The 24,359-nt window shown below is 37.2% G+C and overlaps 2 protein-coding genes across 2 annotated transcripts; both read left to right on the forward strand.

The window, feature by feature from the left end:
- Positions 1 to 10,574: 10,574 nt before the first annotated feature.
- LOC139121102 (phospholipase A2 AP-PLA2-II-like) lies at positions 10,575 to 16,513 on the forward strand. The gene is made up of 4 exons (XM_070685740.1): positions 10,575 to 10,723; positions 13,839 to 14,019; positions 15,287 to 15,420; positions 16,027 to 16,513. The coding sequence occupies exons 1-4, from the start codon at positions 10,678 to 10,680 to the stop codon at positions 16,176 to 16,178; spliced, it is 513 nt and encodes a 170-aa protein (XP_070541841.1). The 5' UTR covers positions 10,575 to 10,677; the 3' UTR covers positions 16,179 to 16,513.
- A 269-nt stretch (positions 16,514 to 16,782) lies between these two features.
- LOC139121108 (phospholipase A2 AP-PLA2-II-like) lies at positions 16,783 to 23,800 on the forward strand. The gene is made up of 4 exons (XM_070685750.1): positions 16,783 to 17,504; positions 19,251 to 19,437; positions 20,110 to 20,243; positions 22,277 to 23,800. Exons 1-4 carry the CDS (start codon positions 17,327 to 17,329, stop codon positions 22,504 to 22,506), a joined length of 729 nt encoding a protein of 242 aa, XP_070541851.1. The 5' UTR covers positions 16,783 to 17,326; the 3' UTR covers positions 22,507 to 23,800.
- Positions 23,801 to 24,359: the final 559 nt, after the last annotated feature.

Consider the following 24,359-nt stretch of genomic DNA (forward strand, 5'->3'; position numbering starts at 1 on the left):
GATCCCCACCGGATAATTCCACGCGTTGGCAGTGGGCATTTCAACGTGATTTCGGGAATAAAGCAAGACAACGCGTTTAACAAGAAAAATAAAAAACAAAGGAAAATCTTCCGAAAGTTACTGATAACGGAGCTTTAAGAATGCATGTAAATTTACAAAGACAGACGAAGAAAGATAATTGACTTACTCCTTGTTAATGAGCAATATCAACAAGAAGTAATAGATCGGAATCAGGTATTGAGGACTGCGTCTTTAAGTCAACATAAAAGTAAACACAGCCTGATAGCAAGGATGACATCACAAATGCCAATATGTGACATGGTGAGTTTCAAACTTGAATGCAATCTGAAATGACGACAACACTTTTGTTAAACCTTTCGTTATTTCTCTGTTCGTTTTAACCATAATAATGTTAGGCAGTAAGTTCGCCGTCACTTTTTCAAGATGGCGGACAATATAATTGACATCTCAAATAATTCACAATGAATAAAGAATTGAACATCCAATTGACAGCGACTGTTTCTCCTTAAAACTTTAAAATTTAAGATAAGGACTAAGTCATGGCAAGTGAGAATATAGACAGAATACCCTGGAATAAAGCAATTTTAAAGACTTCTCCTTTGAGACAGTATCACTTCGACTTACGATCCTTTGTTTTGTCGAAGGAGCCTGTCGTTGCGCAGATAGTATAGAGGGTAACCTTGCTTGTTTCCAAAACTTTGCAGATACAATATTTTATGAGCCTTTTGACAGGAAAAACACTATACTTTTTAACAAAACTTGGAGACCATCAGCCCAAAAGAATGAACAAAATCCAAGATTCGAGTAAGATTAAGAAAGTTACCCAGACCCCCTATGATGTTTAGATACTATGTGTTCTAGATTTCACAATGAGTGTCACGTCCGGACATAAACCTCGCCAGGGATTTTAATCGGAATAAGTTACGATAGGAATTTACCACAGACGAGAGTTTCCAGAGTTCAACAAGGAGTAATAAGTTCATTTCGTTTGAACACACTCTGATTGTCATCATTCTGATTATATATCATATTGGTGTGTGAAGTAGTTTGGATAAAACAAACTTTGATCTATGAAGAAAATTGCCTCCCTCTGGTTTCTGCATTTGCCAAACGAATTACTGACCATACAAAACGTATGAAAAATTCATATATTCGTCATTCAGGGCACAATTTTGTAAATATGCGGCATTTTTTCATCTTTGAAGGAACCCCGACAACGTGTCCATATTCTATGCGTGGTCACGGGTATCTTTTCATGCGCCTCGAAATTGAAATAGAAAAATGACGCTTTTGTTCAAACTTTCCTCTAGATAACTTTGACCGTTCTCTTTCAAAATCATGAATAAGCACAAATTTGGAACTAGAGAAACAAATTACCTGAACAAACTAACATTTTAAATTATTAGTAAAAATGGTCGTTATTCCTATGCCATCTCAGTTACGGAAGGAAAAATTAGATATTTCATTTCCACAAATATAAGCTTATATAGAGGTCGACAACACAAGCAGCATCAAGGTTGAGCATTGTAAAAATGGAGATTCTGAATATCTGTCTAAGAGGCGTACTCTTCTGTAAATATGATTTGTCATTCAGATAGAGTAAAGTCTGAGAAAACTCTTTCGAACATGACACATGTCCGCACTGATGTCAACTCCGCTTTCCCTAGAGAACTCAGAGGGCGCTGTGTTACGGGAAAAGGAGCAGAAACGAGCGCCACGGCGTATTGAAAGAATATGTAATATGATGACATTGCACTTTGTAAGATAAAATATACATCACTTACGATCTAAACGATTTGGACAGAAACCATAGAACTTACCTATCAAAGTTCAGTTCCGCTTGGAGTCAGAACCGATCCTACGATTTCAAGGTTGTGATATTTTGGCCTATCAGAGGCAAGGAACCAAAGGGCATGCGCAGTTCAAGAGCAGTGATAGTGATAATTTACATAGAAGCTCAGAAATGCACTTGAGTTTTTCAGAATTAAGTTACAATGTTCCGAAGCGAGTCAACAAGAATTCAAGAAGTAAAACGACAAGAAACAGAATGTAACCACAGTTCCTAAAATTCATTGACACTGACAACAGATGAAGCCATGCTTTAACAAGTTTCCTTATAATGTGAAATAAAATGATTTCACTTCAGCTATTTCGTCTTCAAACAGAAAAAAACTCAGTATGAAGTGTCTTGCGATCTGTGTACATGTTACGAAAGACATACTATTCAAACGTTATCACCACCAGTATTGCACCAGTATGCTCAACGCAGACGATACCAGCGTCCTCTATCTTCGCTGTACTCATTATAGCAGCCCCGCATAAATCACTACGGGTTCGAATATTAATATTAAAATATGTATATTTTTCAGCGATTTGTGACGTTATATTTCGCGGATTTCACACTACGTGGACAAATGTGACTTTCAATTTGTTGCCAGACTTCATCGCCTGTCTTGAATTAATTAGTATGTCAGAAAAGAGCCATACTGAGCAGCCATCTGATGGTATTGCCCAGCACGCTTGTGAGAGCAGACAGAAACGTCAGAGATACTAAGTTTATCTCTACCGCACGAGGGCGTCTATGCCATTGTAGTCTCCCTTTTTGATTGCCGAGTTACAGTTTCATTGGCAGCAAGAAGAGAGAAGGCTCAGTTTTTTAAAATGATTAAAAATTATCTCACTCAGTATTGTCTATAAACTTTATTCCACATCTTAATCTGCGCATGCGTTGCTAATTTCAACAGCCTCTCGGTATGGCGGAAAAAGTAAACATTTTAACAAGTGCAAAAGTCCTCACCCTGTTTTAAAAAAAGACTTTTGCAATCGTTATATTTTAAGCAATATTTTTATTGTACTTCCGATATAAGGAGTATACAGTCTTATTTCTGAGGCCAAGATTATTATAAGGTTAATCATTCCAGCGTTATCTTTCTCCAAATGCAAAAATAACTCAGAAATGCACTGGATACACTGCCACGGATGCGGCCATTAATTTATGCAGGGAATTAATAAATGACAGTCTGTAAAAAGTTAGTCTGTGCCTCTTAAACTGATTTATGGAGTCTTAAAATATTCAGTTGTGTACCTATTTTAAGTTTTTCTTGCAGTGAAAATTATGCAGTGAAAAATTATATTTCCAAATGTTTGTTTTTTTCAGTTATAGTCGGAAACTTTCACCTATGTAGTTTACAAAAAGAATTATAGCATTTCGAAATTTCAGTATATATATCTGCTTCTCTAATTCGACCTCTTTTGTTCGGTGAACGCATATGCTTATCTTTCATTTTGCAAAATATGGGTAATATTTAATAGTACAATTTTCAATGTACGCAGTAACGTAATTTAGCATTTTCCACTCATAACCTCAACCAAAAATTGTTTTGAAAGCGTATACTTTTCAAAAATGATGTATTCTCTGAAAATTTCACACAGTTCCGAATAATCTGACTCAAAAGAGTTTAGTTGAGGTGAAGGAAATGTATTTGTCCATGTGCAGCAACCGTAAGTAGTAGACATTTTCTAAAATTGACACAGGGGACTAATATAACGATGATTTCCTCAAACGTTTTACAATTGTCATTTTACAATTACTTTCGAAGTCAGCTTTCCCGTCCCGTGAGGTATTGACAAGATAAGTGAGATAACCGCTGTTGTGGCAGTCAACACCTGTTATTGAACAGAAAAAAGAAACATTCAATAGCTTTATAAATCATCATGATACCTAACAGCACAACAGCCATGTTTGGCAGAACACAGTGTTTGACATGTGTGACATCATTGTTACTGGCGCCAACATCTGTCTCCGAGTTGTCAAAATGGCGAGCACATTCGACAGTTTTGTAAATAAGTTTCCAATGAAATATCAGATTTGTCGGAAAACCAAATTCTAAAATTGGAGCTCGTCCTCACATGTGGAGGCTGCCACATTATTTAAATCTCAGAACGGAGTCTATTTTCGACACTCATTCATACGTGACTTGGAACGACGTACGCTTTCTAATGGCGGGAACGTTTCATCAAACATTTTGCATTATTATAGTTGCTGGTAAGGTTAAATCCATCTTCCATAGGTTTCAGACATCGTTTTCATATTGTCTCTCCTTGAATGTTAATCTCTTAGACATGTACCTCAACATTCAATGAAAATTCGATTTCTCATATCAGAGAGTAGATCTTTTAGTAAATATTATAAGTCACCGGTCTTTGATACAGTTGGTGATACGGAATGAAGATGACCTACAGACAGAATATGCTTAGGGACGGACCATTAGATCTTGGGAGGGGGTGGTCACAATGAAATTGTGAAAAATTTTTTTTTACTATTGCAAATTTCTAAAAAAAATTTTTCCAATTGAGATTAGCTGTGCAATTTTTTTTTTTCAGAGTAAATTTCAGATTTATAATTTTTTTTTAGTTCGTCGCTGACTGAGGATAAAGAGGGCAAAGATGTGGTGCGAAGCACCACAAGCGACCGCAAGCGGTCAGGGGGGGGGAGGTCAAGAGGGGGTGTTCCGGCTGCTGCTGTTGGAGCTTTTGAAAAATAGAGATTAAAATGGTGTTATTTGGTGGCACTTGGGGAGCATTTTTTCAGATTACACATCTTCCTCTGAAACATGGTCTCCTTGCTCCTCAGTAGCTTCTATAGTTTTGAAAATTGACTATTTTGGTTTCCTGGCTTCCCTTTCTACTGCGTGGTAAAATGCCTACATTCACCCCACCAAATATCATGCATATCTCATGATTTACAATTGATTTTGACAAGCTGAGAAACTGTTTGCAAAATATAGTGAAATTTGCATATTTGTGTTTTGTAGAGCAATTGTTGCCTTTTTTGATCAAAACATCTATTTCTCTGTAGCAGCATGTCCAAATTGATTGGATGTGTATAGATGTGGTGAAATTTCAGTATTTGTCTTTTTAGGGCAATTTATGCCATTCATGGTCAAAAAATCTGTATTCTCTGAAAGGGCTTGTCCAATTTCTTTGAAATTTGCTACATAAATCCCTTAAGATTTGTTTAAATCATGCTCTTTTTTGTGGTGGAAAAATTCTTCAGATAATTGTCATTCAGCATTTGCTACACACAAACGATTATTCATGCAGATTTATTCAGTATTTGCTATCGAGAAACTTTCAAAGTTCAACCCTTTTGTGTGTTTTTGTGTTGTGATTTGTTGGATAGATGGCATTCTACGTAGTGTATTGTTAAATGTTAAAAAATGTGTTGCTGTTGTTTTTTGAGGCTGTTTTTGAGAAAAAAGAATTGAAAATGCCTTTTTAAAAGCAAAATAATACATAATGACTTGATATGTTGTTTTATCATTATTGACGTGTTTCTACTTGTTCACCCATTCTTGCATTCATCATTGCAATAAAATGCTGTGAAAAAAATTAACCTGATGTGGCCTGCATCTGTTTACCTTGATCTTAAAGGCAAATATAACTTTCTGTCTGACAACCATACCATAGTTTCAATGTTTTATCTAGTGTACCTGCTTGGTTTGTACGCAGGAAACAAGTAGAAAACAGGCTCTATAATTTTATAATTTTCAAGTGATCAAAATACAAAAGTCCTGAAAAGATAAGATGATCACAACTTCCAGTATAAGGGATACAGTCACTCTAAATGTATAAATTAAAATTAAAAATGTGCCTGGAGGATGTACTAAAAATACAGAAAGTTGCTTCCTGTCAGTAAAATCTAAAAAAAAATCAAGATTTTAAAGACTTTTGCAGATTTTTTTACGCATTTGTCTTCTTATTTATTTTTTTTTATTTTGCAAACTAGTTTGAAGATTTTTTTTCCTAACTTTCTGCTCTGAATTTTTTTTTCTGTTTTTGACCACCCCCTCCCAAGATCTAATGGTCCGTCCCTTAACAGGATATTCTCACCAGACTGGGGGATGCACAAATTAAAACTCAAAGATTTCGAATTTTTGAAGTATTTTCGAGTAATTTCCACCCATTTAAAGCAGCAGAAAAATAAATTCCTTATACTCAGCAAAAGTTGGAATTTTTTTGGTCACATGATGCAAATTTTGATATTGTTGCAAAGGTTTTTTTAAGTAATGTGTTGATAAAATATCTTAGAATATTTTTATATACTAGCGTATCACATGACATCGTCTTCTTTCTCCAACTATATTTAAAACCAGCCACTTTCAACCCGCAAATTGCGAAACGAATTTCTCATCATACCGATATGCACGGCTCTTCCTATTCTACCGACTTGAATTTGTGCTAATGATCACCAGATCAAAGGATTTTTAGCTAAACGGTGAGGTGCTTGTTTAGGTGATGAGGCAAGGATTACGCACCATTCCTGACGATCGATACTTAACGATTTCTGGTTAAAAAGTTCATCGAATGAAACTTTGTCATTCACACATTGATGATTCCACAGGACACAAAGACTAAAGATGTAGAAAAATATTTTAACCACAACACTCATATCCTTTCTAAGCCTTTTTATCGATAATTGGAACATCACTGAATATTTCTAGAACTGTTACATTTCAAAAGTTTGTGCAAATATTGTATGACCTCCAAATTCGCAATGGGTGTAATCCGACCAAAATAAGCATTGTAGTTGTAAAACTGACAACGTGTCGATGTGCATACGTCATCATACAGTGCAAGATGTGAGGTCCATGAATATCCCACATTGATAAAAATCATTTTCATAAAGTTTTAACACCGAACAAAGCTCATTAATGTAAACTACATGAATTAAGGTAGAACGCGCCTCGGGGACAGATATACGGACTCTCAAATTTTTACAATTCTTTTCTGATATATCACTTGTCGGAGTTCATTTTAGAGCTCTTGGTGTAAAAAAAAACGTCTCATCGACAGCGAATGTTTCTCATTAAAAGATTAGGACTGAGTCATAGCGAGTGAGAAATAGACCGAATAGCTTTGAAGAAAGCGATTTTAAAGATAAGCCCCTTAAGATATTAAAGACACGGTCTTTTCATTTAAGACAGTGTCGCTCCGACTCACAATCTTTTGTTTTGTCGAAAGAGCCTGTCTATGTGCAAATAGTATAGAGGGCAACCTTGCTTGTTTCCAAAACTTTACAGATACAATGTTTCTGAGCCTTTTGACAGGAAAAAAACGCGATGTTTTTTTGGTCAAGCCTTGGAGACCATCAGCCGAAAAGAATGAACAAAATCCAAGATTCAAGTGAGATTCAAGTAGATTAAGAAAGTTACCCAGACCCCTATGATGTTTAGATACTATGTGTTCTAGATTTCACAATGAGTGTCACGCCCGGACATAAACCTCGCCAGGGATTTTAATCGGAATAAGTTACGATAGGAATTTACCTCAGACGAGTTTTTCCAGAGTTCAACAAGGAGTAATAAGTTCATTTCGTTTGAACACACTCTGATTGTCACCATTTTGAGTGTAGATTATTGTGGTGTGTGAAGTAGATCGGATACAACAAACCTTGATGTATGAACAAATTTGCCTCCGTCTGGTTTCTACATTTGCAAAACGATTTACTGACCATACAGAACGTACGAAAAATCCATAAATTCGTCATTTAGGACACATTTTTGTAAATATGCGGCATTTTTCTTCTGTGCAGGAACTCAGATATTGTGCCCATGGTCTGTACATGGCCACGGGTATCTTTTCTTAAAGTAGTATGCGTCTCCAAAGTGAAATAGAAAAATTACACTTTTGTTAAAACATTCCTTAGGTAACTTTGAACCATTCTCTTTCAAAATCAATGATAAAAATCAGCGGTCACTGCGCAAATTTTAAACTACAGAAACAAATTACCTAAACAAACCAATATTTTAAATTACTAGTAAAAATGGTCGTTATTCCTATGCTATCTCAGTTACGGAAGGAAAAATTAGATATTTCATTTTCACAAATATAAGCTTTACGGTGAGACGTCGACGACACAAGCCGCATCAAGGTTAAGTATTGTAAAAATGGAGATTTCAAATATCTGTCTAAGAGGCCTACTCTTCTGTAAATATGATTTGTCATTGAGATAGAGTAAACTCAGAGAAAACTCTTTCGTACATGACACTCATCCGCACAGATGTCAACTCCGCTTTCCCTAGTGAACTCAGAGGGCGCTGTGTTAAACGGAAAGGATGTAAGGATCACAGAAACGAGCGCCATGGCGTATTGAAGGAATATGTAATATGATGACATTGCACTTTGTAAGATAAAATATACATCACTTACGATCTAAACGATTTGGACAGAAACCATAGAACTTACCTATCAAAGTTCAGTTCCGCTTGGAGTTAGAACCGATCCTACGATTTCAAGTTTGTGATATTTTGGCCAATCAGAGGCCAGGATATCAGAGGGCATGCGCAGTTCAAAAGCAGCGATCGTGATAATTTATGTAGAAGCTACAAAGTGCACTTGAGTTCTTCAGAATAAAGTTACAATGTTCCGAAGTGAGTCAACAAGAAATTCAGAAGTAAAATGATAGAAACAGAATGTAACCACAGTTCCTAAAATTCATTGACACTGACAACAAATGAAGCCAAGATTTAACAAGTTTTCTTATAATGTGAAATAAATACTCTATCTAATACTGCAAGTTTTATAGGTGCTCGACGAAGGCAACGAGTTCTGAGAAGGACTTCAGCTTTTTCATCTTCAAACAGAAAAACTCTGTATGAAGTGTCTTGCGATCTCAGGCTGTGTGCATGTTACGAAAGACATACTATCCAAAAGGTACCTCCACCGACATCGAATACCAGGTATAAGCACAAAGCAGACGATACCAACGCCCTCTATCAAAAATTGTTCTTGACTGTATTCATTGTAGTAGCCCTGCTTAAATCACTATTCGAATATAAATTTTTAGTGATTGTGACGTACGATTTTGTTGACATCATACTACGATGACAGACATGACTTTCAACTTGTTGTCAGACTTCATCGCCTGTCTACAATTAATTAGTATGTCAGAAAAGAACCAGAGTGAGACAGAAAGGACACGAAGTTTATCTCTACCGCACGAGGGCGTCTATGCCATTGTAGTCTCCCTTTTTGATTGCCGAGTTACAGTTTCATTGGCAGCAAGAAGAGAGAAGACTCAGTTTTTTAAAATGATTAAAAATTATCTCACTCAGCATTGTCTATAAACTTTATTCCACATCTTAATCTGCGCATGCGGTGCTAATTTCAACAGCCTCTCGGTATGGCGGAAAAAGTAAACATTTTAACAAGTGCAAAAGTCCTCACCCTGTTTTAAAAAAGACTTTTGCAAACGTTATATTTTTAGCAATATTTTCTGGTTGTACTTCCGATATAAGGAGTATACAGTGTTATTTCTGAGGCCAAGATTATTATAAGGTTAATCATTCCAGCGTAATCCTTCTCCAAATGCAAAAATAACTCAGAAATGCACTGGATACACTGCCACGGATGCGGCCATTAATTTATGCAGGGAATTAATAAATGACAGTCTGTAAAAAGTTAGTCTGTGCCTCTTAAACTGATTTATGGAGTCTTAAAATATTCAGTTGTGTACCTATTTTAAGTATTTCTTGCAGTGAAAATTATGCAGTGAAAAATTATGTTTCCAAATGTTTGTTTGTTTCTTTCCAGTGAAAGTCGGAAACTTTCACCTATGTAGTTGTCAAAAAGAATTTTAGAATTTTGAAATATCAGTATATCTGCTTCTCTAATTCGACCTCTTTTGCTCGGCGAACGCACATCCTTACCTTTCATTTTGTGAAATATGGGTAAAATTTAATAGTACAATTTTCTATTTACGCAGTAACGTAATTTAGCATTTTCCACTCATAATATAAAACCAAAGTTGCTTTAGAAGTGGATAGCTTTTCGGAAATGATGTATTCTCTGAACATTTCACAGTTCAGAATAATCTGGTTCAAAAGAGTTCAGTTGAGGTGAAGGAAATTTCTTTGCCCATGTACAGCAACCGTAAAAGACCTGTTGTTTTTAACAAGCAAAATTAAAAGTAGTCGATCTATCAAAAGGATCGCTCATTGGGGAAAGTTAGTGTTATGTTGAATCGTTGTATGTTGGATTTTGAGTTTAGTTAAACTTGACCTAGAATATAAGGGTATACGTCAATTTAATATCAACTTAAGAGAATGGTTTTCATGTAAATTAGCTTTCTTTATTTGTCATCGTTAACTTTGCTTTTTCGCGTAACATAGTAGACATTTTCTAAAATTGACACAGGGGACTAATATAACGATGATTTCCTCAAACTTTTTAAAATTGTCATTTTACAATTACTTTCGAAGTCAGCTTTCCCGTCCCGTGAGGTATTGACAAGATGAGTGAGATAACCGCTGTTGTGGCAGTCAACACCTGTTATTGAACAGAAAAAAGAAACATTCAATAGCTTTATAAATCATCATGATACCTAACAGCACAACAATCATGTTTGGCAGAGAACAGTGTTTGACATGTGTCACATCATTGTTACTGACGCCAACATCTGTCTCCGAGTTGTCAAAATGGCGAGCACATTCGACAGTTTTGTTACTAAGTTTCCAATGAAATATCAGATTTGTCGGAAAACCAAATTTCTAAAATTGGAGCTCGTCCTCGGACCGCCACAATATTTAAATCTCAGGCCGGAGTCGATTTTCGACACTCATTCATACGTGGCTTGGAACGACGTACGCTTTCGAAATGGCGGGAACGTTTCATCAAGCATTTTGCCTTTTTATGGTTGCAGGTAAGGTTAAATCCATCTTCCGTCGGTTTCAGACATCATTTTCATTGTGTCTCTCCTTGAATGTTAATCTCTCAGACATGTACCTCAATATTCAATGAAAAGTAGATTTCTTATATCAGAGAGTAGATCTTTTAATAGGTATTATAAGTCACAGGTCTTTGATACAGTTGGTGATACGGAATGAAGATGACGTACAGACAGAATATGCTTAACAGCATATTCTCACGAGACTGAGGATGTACAAAATAAAACACAAAGCTTCCGAATTTTTAAAGTGTTTTCGAGTAATTTTCACCAAGAACACGATTGGAACTAATTTGGGATAATTGGATCTTCATATTTTTCAAATTTCTCAAAAGTGTTAGGTACCCTATAGCTGAATGTTGCAATATTACAAATTACTCATGAAAACAAGTGTGTAAATTAAAAAGAAAAGCAGATGCGATAACATTTGTAGATTAAATCGACATTACTTCACCATTCAATTATCCCAAATTAGTTCCAATCGTGTTCCATTTAAAGCAGCAGAAAAATAAATTCCTTATACTCAGCAAAAGTGGGAATTTTCTTTGTCACATGATGCAAATTTTGATATTGTTGCAAATGATTTTTAGTAATATGTTGATAAAATATCTTAGAATTTTTTTTATATACTGGTATATCACATGGTATCGTCTTCTTTCTCCGACTATATTTCAAAACCACCCACTTTCAACCTGCGAATTGTGAAACGAATTTCTCATCATACCGATATGCACGGCTCTTCCTATTCTACCGACTTGAATTTGTGCTAAAGATCACCAGATCAAAGGATTTTTAGCTAAACGGTTAGGCAAGGATTACGCACATTTCTTACTACCAATATTTAACGATTTCTGGTTCAAAAGTGAATCCAATGAAATTTTGTCATCCGCACTTTGATGATTCCACAAGACAAAAAAATTTAAAGATGTAGAAAAATATTTTAACCACAACACTCATATCCTTTCTAAGCCTTTTCTATCGATAATTACCGAATGTTTCTAGAACTGTTACATTTTAAAAGTTTGAGCCAATATTGTATGATACGATATATGATATGCAAATTTGCAATGGGTGTAACCTGACCAAAAGAAGCATTGTTGTTGTAAAACTGACAACGTGTCGATGCACACACGTCACCCATACAGTGCAAGATGTGAGGTCCATGAATATCCCACATTGATAAAGATCATTTGCATAAAATTTTAACACCAAACAATGCTCATTAATGTAGACTACATAAATTAAGGTAGAACGCGCCTCGGGGACAGATATTCGGACTCTCTAACTTTTACAATTATTTTCTAATAGACCACTTGTGGGGGTTCATTTTAAAGCTCTTGGTGTAAAAAAAATTTTACCGGCTTAGTTTTTCGAAATTCGAAAATTTTATTTTTCTCCATAGAGTTAACACAGGAATGACGGCCATTTTGAATTTAAATATCGGTATATCTTGGGTTATTTGTTTCTCTAGTACCAGAATTTGCACGGTGACACTCGATTTTTATTCTTGATTTTGAAAGAGAATGGTTGAAAGATTCCTCAAGGAAAGTTTGAGCAAAATTTTAAGTCTTTCACTTTCGAGGCACATACTACCTTAATGCTAATCGATGCACTAAGAGAACCTCATACAAATCCTTTACTTTCATCACATACTTCTACCATTACTGAAAGACGACTACGTCTGTCCTACTAACATTGACTTTCAACTCTCATTTTTTCCAGGAAGTGCTGTGGTTGTATAATTTTCCCGTCCTGAAACTAACACTTACTTCTACAGAGTACCCTATATTGTGAATGAAAAGATTCATTAAAGGGAGAAAGTCGGCCATTTTTCATGAATTTTGTTTGATACAAGATACTACTTATATTGTTTGACATGTTGAAAGATACTGAATGAATGGGTGACCATGCATATATTTGACCCCGGTTTTAGACACGATACATGAAACCATCGCGAAGATGAATTAATGGTCGTGACCATTAATTCATTTTCGCCATGGTTTCATTTAATTTGTCTAAAACAGGGGTCGAATATATGCATGGTCACCCATTCATTCAGTATCTTTCAACATGTCAAACAATATAAGTAGTATCTTGCACCAAACAAAATTCATGAAAATTGGCCGACTTTTTTCCTTTAAAAGTGGAGATAATAAGCAACCCTCTAGTACAATTTGTCCTTACTATCCCGTCGTCACGTGACCAATCCTGCTTGTGTCGCTATATGGCAACAGATTAGGTCTTCACTTAGACACCAATTTTTCAGAAGTAGTTTCGATGTCGCCAACGGCTAAGAAATCATTGATATCCAGCAAAGTCGAGTCGACTTGTGAGAAACAATCATAGGTGCTGCCTTATTCTTTCATTTCAATCATTCTTATGATCGAAAATCCATGTGTTCCCTTAATGCAAGCAAATAGAGAGGGTTGATCGATCGGTTGGGAATTGTTTATTTTTAGTGGGGCGCGACCTATCAGAAAGCAATTAAAATTTGGAAATATAATCAAACAAATGCGAAAAGGGTTTGGGCACAAAGAGTTTTAGATAGGGAGGGTCGGGCTGCTAGAAACTTGCATTACTCAGATCAGGGCAATTCATTTTAAAAACAATTAATTGATTGATAGCCTAATTCAATATACACAAATAGGTAACGGCAGATGGCCCACCGTATGGCACCGCCCCACGTGGCACAGAGCTGACCGCTTCCGCGGGTCTTAAAATATCTTCCATTCATTTTTAAATCCTCGCTTTTTGAAAGATTTTGTCGTTCACAAGGCGATCAACGGGGCATAGGGTAAATGTGACTGGGAGGTGGAATGCTGTGTTATTCATAATAAAACTAGTGTCTGCTATCACAGTACTTGTCCCTGTGTGCTTCAAGTAATATCAGTAATATTAGATCATTTCATCGTCCCATTATGAGAAATGATAAGAAAGAGTTTTAGCTACTCAAAGTCCCTCCAGTGATGGAGGGACTATTACATATTGTACATACTGAAGCGCTAAGATGCAATGTGCATGTTGGAAGACTGTCCGAATTTTTATCAATACCTTTATTCTCATTTGTGTCACTTTCCGTCTTCCATACTAGGACTCAGTACGAGCGCGTCGGCTTTTACACAACCAGTACAAGGTCGCAGTGTTGTCCAGATGGCGCCATTCATCGACTGTGTAACTGGGATAGGTTACTTCCAAAGCTTGAGAGATTACGTTGACTATGGGTGTTTCTGCGGCACCGGTGGCGGTGGCTCCCCGGTCGACGGAACAGATGCGTAAGTGATACATGCGTCGATCTCTTCTGAGTTCATTTACAACTGTGCAGAAGATTCGATTCCAGTGGGGGCATGTTGGAGGGGTATACAAATATGTATTGCGTTTTCACCTCCCGTATCATCGCCTTATATAGACGTTTGACCGAGGAAAGAGTCATTGGTATCTGCTTTTGGCTCCGGGTTTTGGCTCAAGTAGGACCGTTTGATTCTGCGTTGTTTGGTAGCCATGTACATTTCTTGACATCAGTATTTGGCCAAAGACATGGACAATTGCAGTCCTCTCATTTAATTTTAAGGTAATATGCGCTTCGAAAGAGAAAGACTTCAGCTCAAACTTTCCACAGTGAAATTTCCACACATTTTCTAAAACTTACTCAGTCAATAATAGCAATAAGGGCTCACCATGCAAAGTTTGGTACCAGAGAAACAAATTACATAATTACCGATAATTGACAACACGATTGGAACTAATTTGGGATAATTAGATTTTCATATTTTTCAAATTTCTGAAAAGTGTTAAGTGCAATTTAGCTGAATGTTGCAATACTGCAAATAACTCCTGAAAACAAGTGTGTAATGTAAAAAGAAAAGCAGAAGAGATTACATTTGTAGATTAAATAGGCATTACTTCACCATCCAATTATCCCAAATTAGTTCCAATCGTGTTTGACATTCAAAATGGCTGCCATCCCTGTGTTAACTCTATGGGGAAAAGTAAGATGGTGAAATATTTTCTTACTTCAAGAGCATTTAAAATGAACCCCCACAAGTGGTAGATCAGAAAAGAATTGTAAAAATTTGAGAGTCTGAATATCTGTCCCTGAGGCACATTCTACCGGGAATAGAATTTGTTGTTTGTAGTTCTCACTATCCAGGGCACGGTTGTACCAAGTGCGGAGTTAAGTGTCCCCTCCCCTCTGGATTCGAGCTTACGTTTTTGATGTTTAACACTTCATGATACCAAACCAGTCATATTAGCAGGACAGCAGAAAAATCCTGAAAAGTCTAAAAAAAGACAAGGAATTCAGTCGGGAATTAAATATTCATCAGTTGCATATATATTTAGATGGTTTGGTAGCATATCTGCCACGTTTGCACATTCAACATCTGTTGCCCCATCGGTTGAAGCCCACTTTTAGGCGTTGCTCTGGGGTGAAATTTACTTATTGGCTGCTAGACACATGGGAGACCAAATTCTTATAATAGATTCAGCTTTTACCAATAGATACTAGGAGTATTAAGGTCAAAGGTCGATTTGCTTTTGCAGATGTTGTAAAACACACGACGAGTGTTACGGAAAATGGATTGACGACGGCACGTGTACATCAACTGAAACGTACACTATTTGGTATGACTACACGTTGTCTAAATGTTACACCGAAGACGCGGAAATGACCTGTAGTAAGTTATCTATAATATTTATATGAATGCCAACTGAATGGATTGATGGATGGATGGATGGATGGATGGTGTGGATGATGGATGTATGGATGATGGATGTATTGATCTATGTATCTATCTATCCATCTATCAATATACCTATCTATCTATCTGGGAGTGAGTGAGTGAGCGAGGGAGTGGTATGTATGTATTATTATGGAATGTATTCACTTACCTTCAAAATTTTGATTTCTTTGTTTTAAATACCCAAAAAGAGTTGTAACGAACACCTGACAGTTTCTGGAAGTCAGCTTGCTGTCTGCCCATGTCTGTGTGTGATCGGCTTACTGCACCTGGCTAAATCACGGTCACTCCACAAATTTTTGGAGTGACCATGGCTATATGCACGGAATAAGTGGATGTCTATAGGTCTATTTGTTCCCTGCCACAACCTCCTCGTACTCTGTTATATACTCATGGACGTTAGACTCTAAGATCCGTCGCTAGAGGACGCTCTCTACGCTTCCCCTCGAGCGACGGATCTTGTAAGTGTTTCTATATGAAATGTTTCCGTTTTCCTTCCTCGTGTTAAATATTTGTTTGTTTGTTTCTGTTTTCCTTCCTCAGAATCCGCCGACGACTATGAAGGCAGTTACAGAACGAGTGGGGAATGCAGACAAGCCATGTGCGAATGTGATCTGGAAATAGCGACTTGTTTGGGTCAAAATAGAGAAGATTACAACGATGATTTCTACAATTACGACCAGGAATTATGCTAGGAAAAAAACAACAACATAATTCCTCTGGTTTCAACAATCAATGCGCAGATTGCTGAAAAAGTATTTCAAAAAGCATGTTTTAGCCGTAGTTGGGCTCTGCTGTCAAAGTTATGCTGGTGTGGTCATGTGACTTCTGTTTATTTAGGCAAACGAAGAAGTGCTTTCGAGGGGAGAAATATAGACTGGAATACTCAAATATTTTAGATGCATGTTTCTCATTTCAGTGTGTGTAGCTTTCATGACACTTTCCGCGTCGTTTTTTCTCGATCGAGTCAAACCAAACATCGAGCTGTATACATAGCTTGTTATGTAATAAAGTGTAAAGCTACAAGAAAGTGTTTCCCCAACGTAGTTTATTTTCTAGTCAAAAGTTCTGCCCTTAAACATGTCTCACAAATAAATCTTTCGGCAGAGCTCTTATATATATATATATATATATATATATATATATATATATATATATATATATATATATATATATATATATATATATATATATATACTTAGTATTTTTAGAGTGTCGCTCTCGACGTCATCGGGTATGTTTTGTGTGAGTTGATAACTGACGACAGAACTTGAACCACACAGATGCGTCTACAGTGTAAATGATGCCTCGATAAGTCGTGATAATTTGCCATCTGTTTCATATTGCTATACTCCCTTTAATGAAAGAAATGCTGTACGATTCTCCGTACGCTTAGTTGAAAATCGGTTAAACTGTGTTTGTTTCACGCTCTGAAATTGTAATTTGATAAAATATGTTTTGGCGGTCTTAGATACCGCGTTTTTTCGACGTTATTATAATCACAAAATTGTCAACCTAATAGTATAATCTAGTCGTATGGCTGACCACGAAATTCAATACAAAATGGCCAGTTGTATTCACCTAACATACCAACCTGTCACATATTTTACACACAAGAATGGAGCCCCCTTTTTAAATATCGCCATGTTTTATTCGGTGTATCTTTACAGATTATCGTAAGAGCATGTAAACGAGGCATTGTTTAATTGTCAACGAGATCACGACCTACACGACATTTTAATTTTTGCGGCTAGCGACCACGGTATGCCTGGTTCAGTTCAAGTACTGTGTTCTGGTATTGTGCTGTCCATCAGAGGACAAAGAAGGGGTCAAAGGTTATCTGATGAGCACCGAAAAATACCTTAACCACCAGTTATCTGATGGCCTAATTATAATACACTGCTTTGGAGCTAGTTCTCGGATTTTTAATCATCGTTTATACTTGTTTTGGAATAATTTTATTGTTTTGTGGGTTAATCTACGCATTATGAAGACAGTCCTGTTCTTTCTAACTTTAGCAGGTATGTAGTATCATCAATGGTTTATCTAGTACATATATCACTAGCATTGTATCGTAGAGTTAAATTGCGTGTACTGTTCGGCTGCAGTGATTTAAGTATTACAACGAGGCACGTAATTGCACTATGGCCAGTCTTATACGCATGACTGTAAATTACCCTGTAGATTCTATTCAGACATTCATCCAAATGTGAAACTGACTTAAAATAAAGCTCGAACTTTTGATCGACAAGTATAGAAGTACCAAGTCGCAAATTTCCGAACCAGTCGTCGATGAAAGCACAGTTTACGTTTCACAAACACCCTTTGATTGAAACTTTGAAGAAAATAATCCAACCAAAAAGCGAGGTATGGCAACTCAGTATCAAAACCAAGTATGTCCTGGACAAATCAGTATTACACTTTATGGGAATGAAGCATGTATGGTGAGATTTTCATCGCCAACTACAAAGGCACTGCCCGTTGCGAACACCAAGAAATAAGATAACTTTGATATCTCAACGGCTGAACGTCACTGCCAGAAATACGGCAGCCTGTTTCACTTGTAAAGAAATGAAGTACATTTATATTTGTCTGCAACTGGACGAATTAGGGTGTGGAAAGTAAAGAAGTGGGAAGTTGCTTTTATTTTCTCATTGTGGTGATAAGAAGCTGTGTCATTCTGGCCCCAAACTTGCCGACGTCATTTATGGAGACAGATAGATGCAATAATTTACACCACGCATTATTATATTTGACAGCTTGAATTCCACTCATGAACGGGGAAGTACAGTAAGATTGACCATAGAAGGACCTAGTTGATATAAGCGTATGTCCCATTATTTTCTCTAAGACTCTATGACGTTCAGACAGTTATGTTTTAATGTAAAGAGTCTTTAGAATATTTTGCCGAATAAAAAAGGTGGTCAAAGAAGGCTGCGTTCACAAATAACGGTGACGGGGGGCTGGGGGTTGGCGGAATCGCGACTGAAATCTTACTTTTTTCTGGCCCCCTCAACACCCTCAAAACATTTCAAAATCCCCAGTCTTTATGAAAAAAATTTTTCAAACCCTCTCTCTACTACCCCTAAAGTTTTCGAATCCCCAACTGAATTCCTCCAGCCTCCCCCGTTTTTTTGTGGAAGCAGCCTTACTAGTGTCTGTACGAGGTGGCATAACAAGGAGGCGCAACACACATACCAGTTATGTTTGCTAATATTATACAGATTTATTTTTGTGAAGAACATTGTGCTTACATGCAAAATCGTGGTAACCGTCGAGTGGTGACGGTTAAACACACAGCGAGTCCGGTCAACAGAATGAAACACGTCGCTTCCGTGTGGAACAAAAAGATGAAAATTGAAAAATAATACCAAAAATGACGATTCTCTTCATTACAATCATTTTATTCTGCTTTGCCATGTAAAGGCCCAACTTTGTTACAAAAACAATAGAAATATTACAGAGTTTGGGCGCTTAAAGAGTAAGTTCAAGATGAAAAACGTGTTGTCGAATTGACATACAAGCCTGGTCGCCAATAGCTACACGTTTTAAACTGGCTAGGTATCTCATTTGCATATGCAAATTAGTTATCACAGATCTTGAAACTTTGTCCTACTCAATAAGGTTGTACTAGAGTTTTGGTGCCGTAAGGGTTCAAAATTTTCAAGTTGATGGTCGAATCAACGTATAAGCCTTACTTGCCGCCAAAGGTTAGCTCGCCCTATATTTGACTTTTCGATAAAAAAATAGTTCTGCATTTATTTCAGTGTGCGTGTCAGTCCTTCATGGACTGTACGCCGTCAAGAGCAGAAGTAAACGCAATCTGGTTCAACTCGGTGACATGGTCAAATGTACCACCAACAAGGGAATTTTGAAAAGCGCGTTTAAATATAATCGGTATGGTTGCTGGTGCGGATTTGGCGGCAAAGGAGTACCTGTTGACGCCATTGATCGGTAGGTCACGTGATTGTTAGGCTGGGATAGATTAATGTTTCCCGTTTAATGTGACACACAGATAATGCAAACACACAATTGTTGATAGTATTTAGTGTAGCTTAAGCTGAGCCTTATAGGGTTAGGGTAATGAATATATATTGCCAAACTCAGTCTGTAAAGCACTCAATCTGTACATAACACAATGAACTTTGTTATAAAAACAATAGAATTTGGACGCTTAAAGGGCTCAAATGGGAAATATTTAAAAGCACAGAAAGATAGAAAGATAGCTTTTCCAATAGCAAATACCAAAAACACATACCTAAATACCTAATTATATTTGCCTGTTAAGTTCTCTATTCTGATTAACAGTTTCCTTAATTATTTCTCTTTTTTCATAAGATCCCTCTGAAAATGTAGATCACTAAACCTTTATAACGGTGGTCGAGACATTTGTTCTCTCTCTCTCTCTCTCTCTCTCTCTCTCTCTCTCTCTCTCTCTCTCTCTCTCTCTCTCTCTCTCTCTCTCTCTCTCTCTCTCTCTCTCTCTCTCTCTCTCTCTCTCTGAGTTATTGCATGTCACATTTTGTGTATCTATCCAGTCTCACTTCCCCTCCCCATCGACATCATCACTTCGACAAACACCTCTCCGTGAAGGACCATCATCTCAGCACCTTTCCTTTATTTCAGGTGCTGTAAAGATCATGACCTATGCTATGAACAGGCCCGTGAGGACGCCAACTGTGGCAGGATTGACATCTATCTAGTTCGATATGTCTACGAAGCTCATCTCTGTGGGGGTGACGAGGCGTACATCAGATGTCGTAAGTATTCAACGCTCCATTATTAACTTTTGATGAAGTTTTCAGTATTTTGCGCTACCTATAGAACGAAGTTTCTTGTTCTACCCTTGTTCTAGTTCTGAGCCTGGCATTCAACATTTCAACACAGCCTGTATGTTTGGAATGAAAAATTTATTGTTGACAACTGAATTTTAGTAAGGACTAGATTTTCTCACACAATAACATTGAACATTGTGGGTTAATTCTTTATTTTTCAACAAGCGTAAAGGAAAAGAATATAAAATGTATTTTTTCTCGAACAGTTAGGCGAATATATTATCAACAGTTAAAGCAATCGTCCCCTTTCAGTCTTGCACCAAATGATCTATACGGTATATGCAAGGACAGTCAGTTCGCAACAGTAAGACCTGAAGATCCGTCGCTTGGGGGCGCTTCTTTACTCCCTGATAATTTTTGTTTCTCGTACTAGCATAATCAGCGTTCGCCCGTCAGCAAAAACATCTGTTCGATGAGAATGACAGCATTTAGTACAGGTGAAAATTAGATTAAGATACTCACGTGAGAGAAAAAGGAGCAATCTGTTGCTATAGTGAATGAAACGTTATTCTGCAAAACAATTTTTGACAAGTGAGAAACCATCTCTAAGTCTCATACACCTTTCAATAAAACATTACTTTCACTTCCACACAAGTTACATCTCCGGGTCTGCACAAGGCACATTACTTCGTGGTGTTTTTCTTTACTTATTGTCTTATTTGTTAGTTTTATTTTAATGCATTATAATTATATGGGCATTCAAAAATGACATATGTAAAATTATAGAAAAAACGAGTTTATAAATATTACTCTTTTACCGAACTAAGAGAAAAGCCGGATGGGCGGGAAATTTGTAGGTTCAGGTAATTTGCTGTGATTTGAAAACATGGAGGTTCGCGGGGTGGGGGTACTGCAATATGGGCGGGCTAGGATCTTTTCAGTTTTTTTCGAAATCGACCCGTTGGTTTCAACAGTAATTGCAAGTTTGCGCAGGAAGCTGGTTGAGGGCGCTCCTATAAACGTCAAAATGAGCAATTAGGGACTGGTCAGTTTCTTCGGCCTGGGGGGCAGTGGATTCATGGGGGTCACCCTGTTTTTGACTTTGGTGATAGGGGGGTCACCATGTTTTTGAAATGCCCAATGGGGGTCAGTGTGTTTTGAATTTTGACACAGGCTCATCATTGCCTAAAATGCATCGCGTCAGCCACAAATTTCATCATTCAGTTGCATTTTTCGGCGCGCCCTTAGGGCGCGTAACTTTAATAATCAGAGATATTTTTCTGCACACCCCGACTTTAACATATCAGGCATACATATATCAGAGATATCTGTATGTTTAATATTTTCAGTGTGCTCTTCAAGCGCATTACTTTAATATATCAGACATTTTTCAGCACGCCCTTCCTGTGCATGACTTAATATACAAGACATATATATCAGAGATATCAGGATGTTTCATATTTTCTCCGCGCCCTTCGGGCGCCGCACTTTAATAAATCAGAGATATATGTCAGAGATATCTTGATGTTTGCTAAGAGAGTGTACCATTATGAAAACTGACATGTCAACAATTTCATTAAAACACAGAATGACTGTTGAAAATAAATATATATATTATATATATATATATATATATATATATATATATATATATATATATATATATATAATATATATATATATATATATATATATATATATATCCACCTTTTGTTTTACCGTTGTCGCGCGGAGGGGGTCACCCTGTTTTCGAAATTTGGAATAGGGGGTCACCCTGTTTTCAAAATTTGGAATAGGGGGCTCAGCCACTTTTTGACGTCGGCAAAAAATAATCCACCGCCCCCCCCCCCCGGCCGAAGAAACTGACCAGTCCCTTATTACTAGGTCCTACTGGCAGAGTTAAAGGACACCAGTTCCGTTTACAAAATCCTGAAATGGAAGCCATGATACATCGCATTGTTACTTGAGTGTATAATTACATCATCATCGCTTTTTAAACATATTTGGTTTGATTGCAGGACATGTTGATGAATATCGAAGACGAGACAGAGACGCGGCTTGCAAACATGCCATATGTTGGTGTGACGCTGTGTTGGCCGAATGTTTTGGGGCACATCTACACACTTACAACGACAATCATAATAACTGGAGTCAAAGAAATTGCAAAGAAGAAGAAACGACACCATCACCAGACGAAGGCAATAACCAGCACGGACCTGAAACTACAGAGACAACGAGTGACGATTAATTTGCATATACGTCATCTCTTAGATTGTTCCTAACTGCCATTTCACGTTCTTAATGATGAGCTAACAAATTTCTGTCATTTTAATTTCAGACCAACCTCGCTCAGCTTCGGAAGGTACAATTTACTTGTAAATTAAAATGGCGCCAACGTCAAGAAGATCGCATAAAGCAAACGGATGTGTCACAAAAAAATCTATGAACGCACACTGAAGTTTTGACAGTGTAAATAATGTTTAGGGTGCGGCGACTAGTACAGATTAATGGGAACAAACCTGTAGGTACGAGTTAGAAGAGTTGTCTGGGAAGGGCCTCCAGCTTCGCACTCTTTCGCTGTCCCAACCTCAACGACTCCCTAAGTAGCTGGTAATCAATCAAACAAGAAAAAACGCTGGCTGTCGCAGTGTTCTTTTTTTTCGTGCCGACTTTACATTTACAACGACAAAAACAAAATTTACGACACGTTTAAAATCTGACAACAAATTAAAGAATTCGTCGGTAACATCAGTTTCTCGATCTTTGTACATAAATGGTGGTAAACGAGAAAACGTCTAATCCCGTCGGTCATCGAGAGCTAACGTGATCCCGTTTCCCTTTTAGGAACGACCATTAGAATAAGGGAGAGGGATGGTATACATGGGAAAATATCAGAAAAAATGCTAAAAACGTGTTCGCGGCCCTGCTGCCTTTACAATAAAACCAGATGACAGTGGCCAAAAAAGCGCGGCAATACAGAAAAAAAGTTTGCGTGGAATGCACCCTCCCTTCACCATCACAAAATATGTCTGAACGTGAAAAATATGCACTTCAGCTGAGTGGTGAAATTCATGCCAAAGATGAAATGGTTGACGATTAAGTCGTAATATATGCAAAAAATGCATGTGTACTTATATATGTAACTCTAAGCCGATTCATTTGAAATATTTGTTAACAATTCATTCATTGTCTAAACAATCGTCATGTATGTGGAATTTGAACTACAGTCCTTCACTTCCGAAGGAAAAACTTGCTTCCTATATTTGTCCAGACTTGTTACTTCTTTGTTGCAACAGTAGGTTGCACTTTTATCTTCTGAACGCCTGTGTATGCTATATGTAGCTTCGTTAGTCTTGATTGTTAATTTTCAAAGCGATTGTCTCTCGCAATTATCATGCGACTGTACTTTGTTGAGACTTGTCAGTATACATTTTATGGTTACAAAGCGTCCATTCGTCAATACTGTGTTCCATTGTATTACTAATGAGGTTTATTTCCTGTGTATATGATTTTTCAATAAACAAAAATTTCATTGTGTCACATGATTGGTGCGTTACTAAACTGGCCCGAAGTCGCGTGAGCCTACTTCTATCGGCAGCAGTGACTGGCCCGAAGTCGCGTGAGCCAACGCGTTCAATCTACGATCTGCGCAACAGCCTACCACTAACGCGACAGCCTGCTAAATTTCATTCCTTCAGTTTATTCTGTTTTGATATCTATATGCCCACAGACTTTGAGCGAGTCTACAAAATTTAGGTTAAAAGCCTAATTTTCATATAAAATTTGAACTTGCTTTACACAAGCAAACGCATTTTCCCTGCGCGTTGTCGCCAGAAACAAGTCACGACGGGACGTGTGAAATCAAACCACAGGCAGTGAAGCGGAAGTTCCGTTCCACTGTCTATGATCAAACAAATACAGCCATTAGCAAAATGTGCATTCCTGGACATTGTTGTGTAAATTGCAATATCTTGTCGAACAGTATGTAAAATAGAATACATAATGACGTTCCACAGCGTTAATTTTAGGAGGCGAGACTCAATGTACATCTTGTCGAGTTCGATTTGTAGGGGAAGTCACAGCTTTTGTCGTAAAATTTGC

The sequence above is a fragment of the Ptychodera flava genome, chromosome 2 (assembly GCF_041260155.1).
Source record: "Ptychodera flava strain L36383 chromosome 2, AS_Pfla_20210202, whole genome shotgun sequence".
NCBI lineage: Eukaryota > Metazoa > Hemichordata > Enteropneusta > Ptychoderidae > Ptychodera > Ptychodera flava.

Coding starts and splice junctions, on each gene's coding strand:
- LOC139121102 (XM_070685740.1), top strand. CDS start 10,678: ATGGCGGGAACGTTTCATCAAGCATTTTGCCTTTTTATGGTTGCAG. Junction 10,724..13,838: donor TTGCCTTTTTATGGTTGCAG/GTAAGGTTAAAT, acceptor CTTCCATACTAG/GACTCAGTACGAGCGCGTCG. Junction 14,020..15,286: donor CCGGTCGACGGAACAGATGC/GTAAGTGATACA, acceptor TTGCTTTTGCAG/ATGTTGTAAAACACACGACG.
- LOC139121108 (XM_070685750.1), top strand. CDS start 17,327: ATGAGCACCGAAAAATACCTTAACCACCAGTTATCTGATGGCCTAATT. Junction 19,438..20,109: donor CCTGTTGACGCCATTGATCG/GTAGGTCACGTG, acceptor CCTTTATTTCAG/GTGCTGTAAAGATCATGACC. Junction 20,244..22,276: donor CGAGGCGTACATCAGATGTC/GTAAGTATTCAA, acceptor GTTTGATTGCAG/GACATGTTGATGAATATCGA.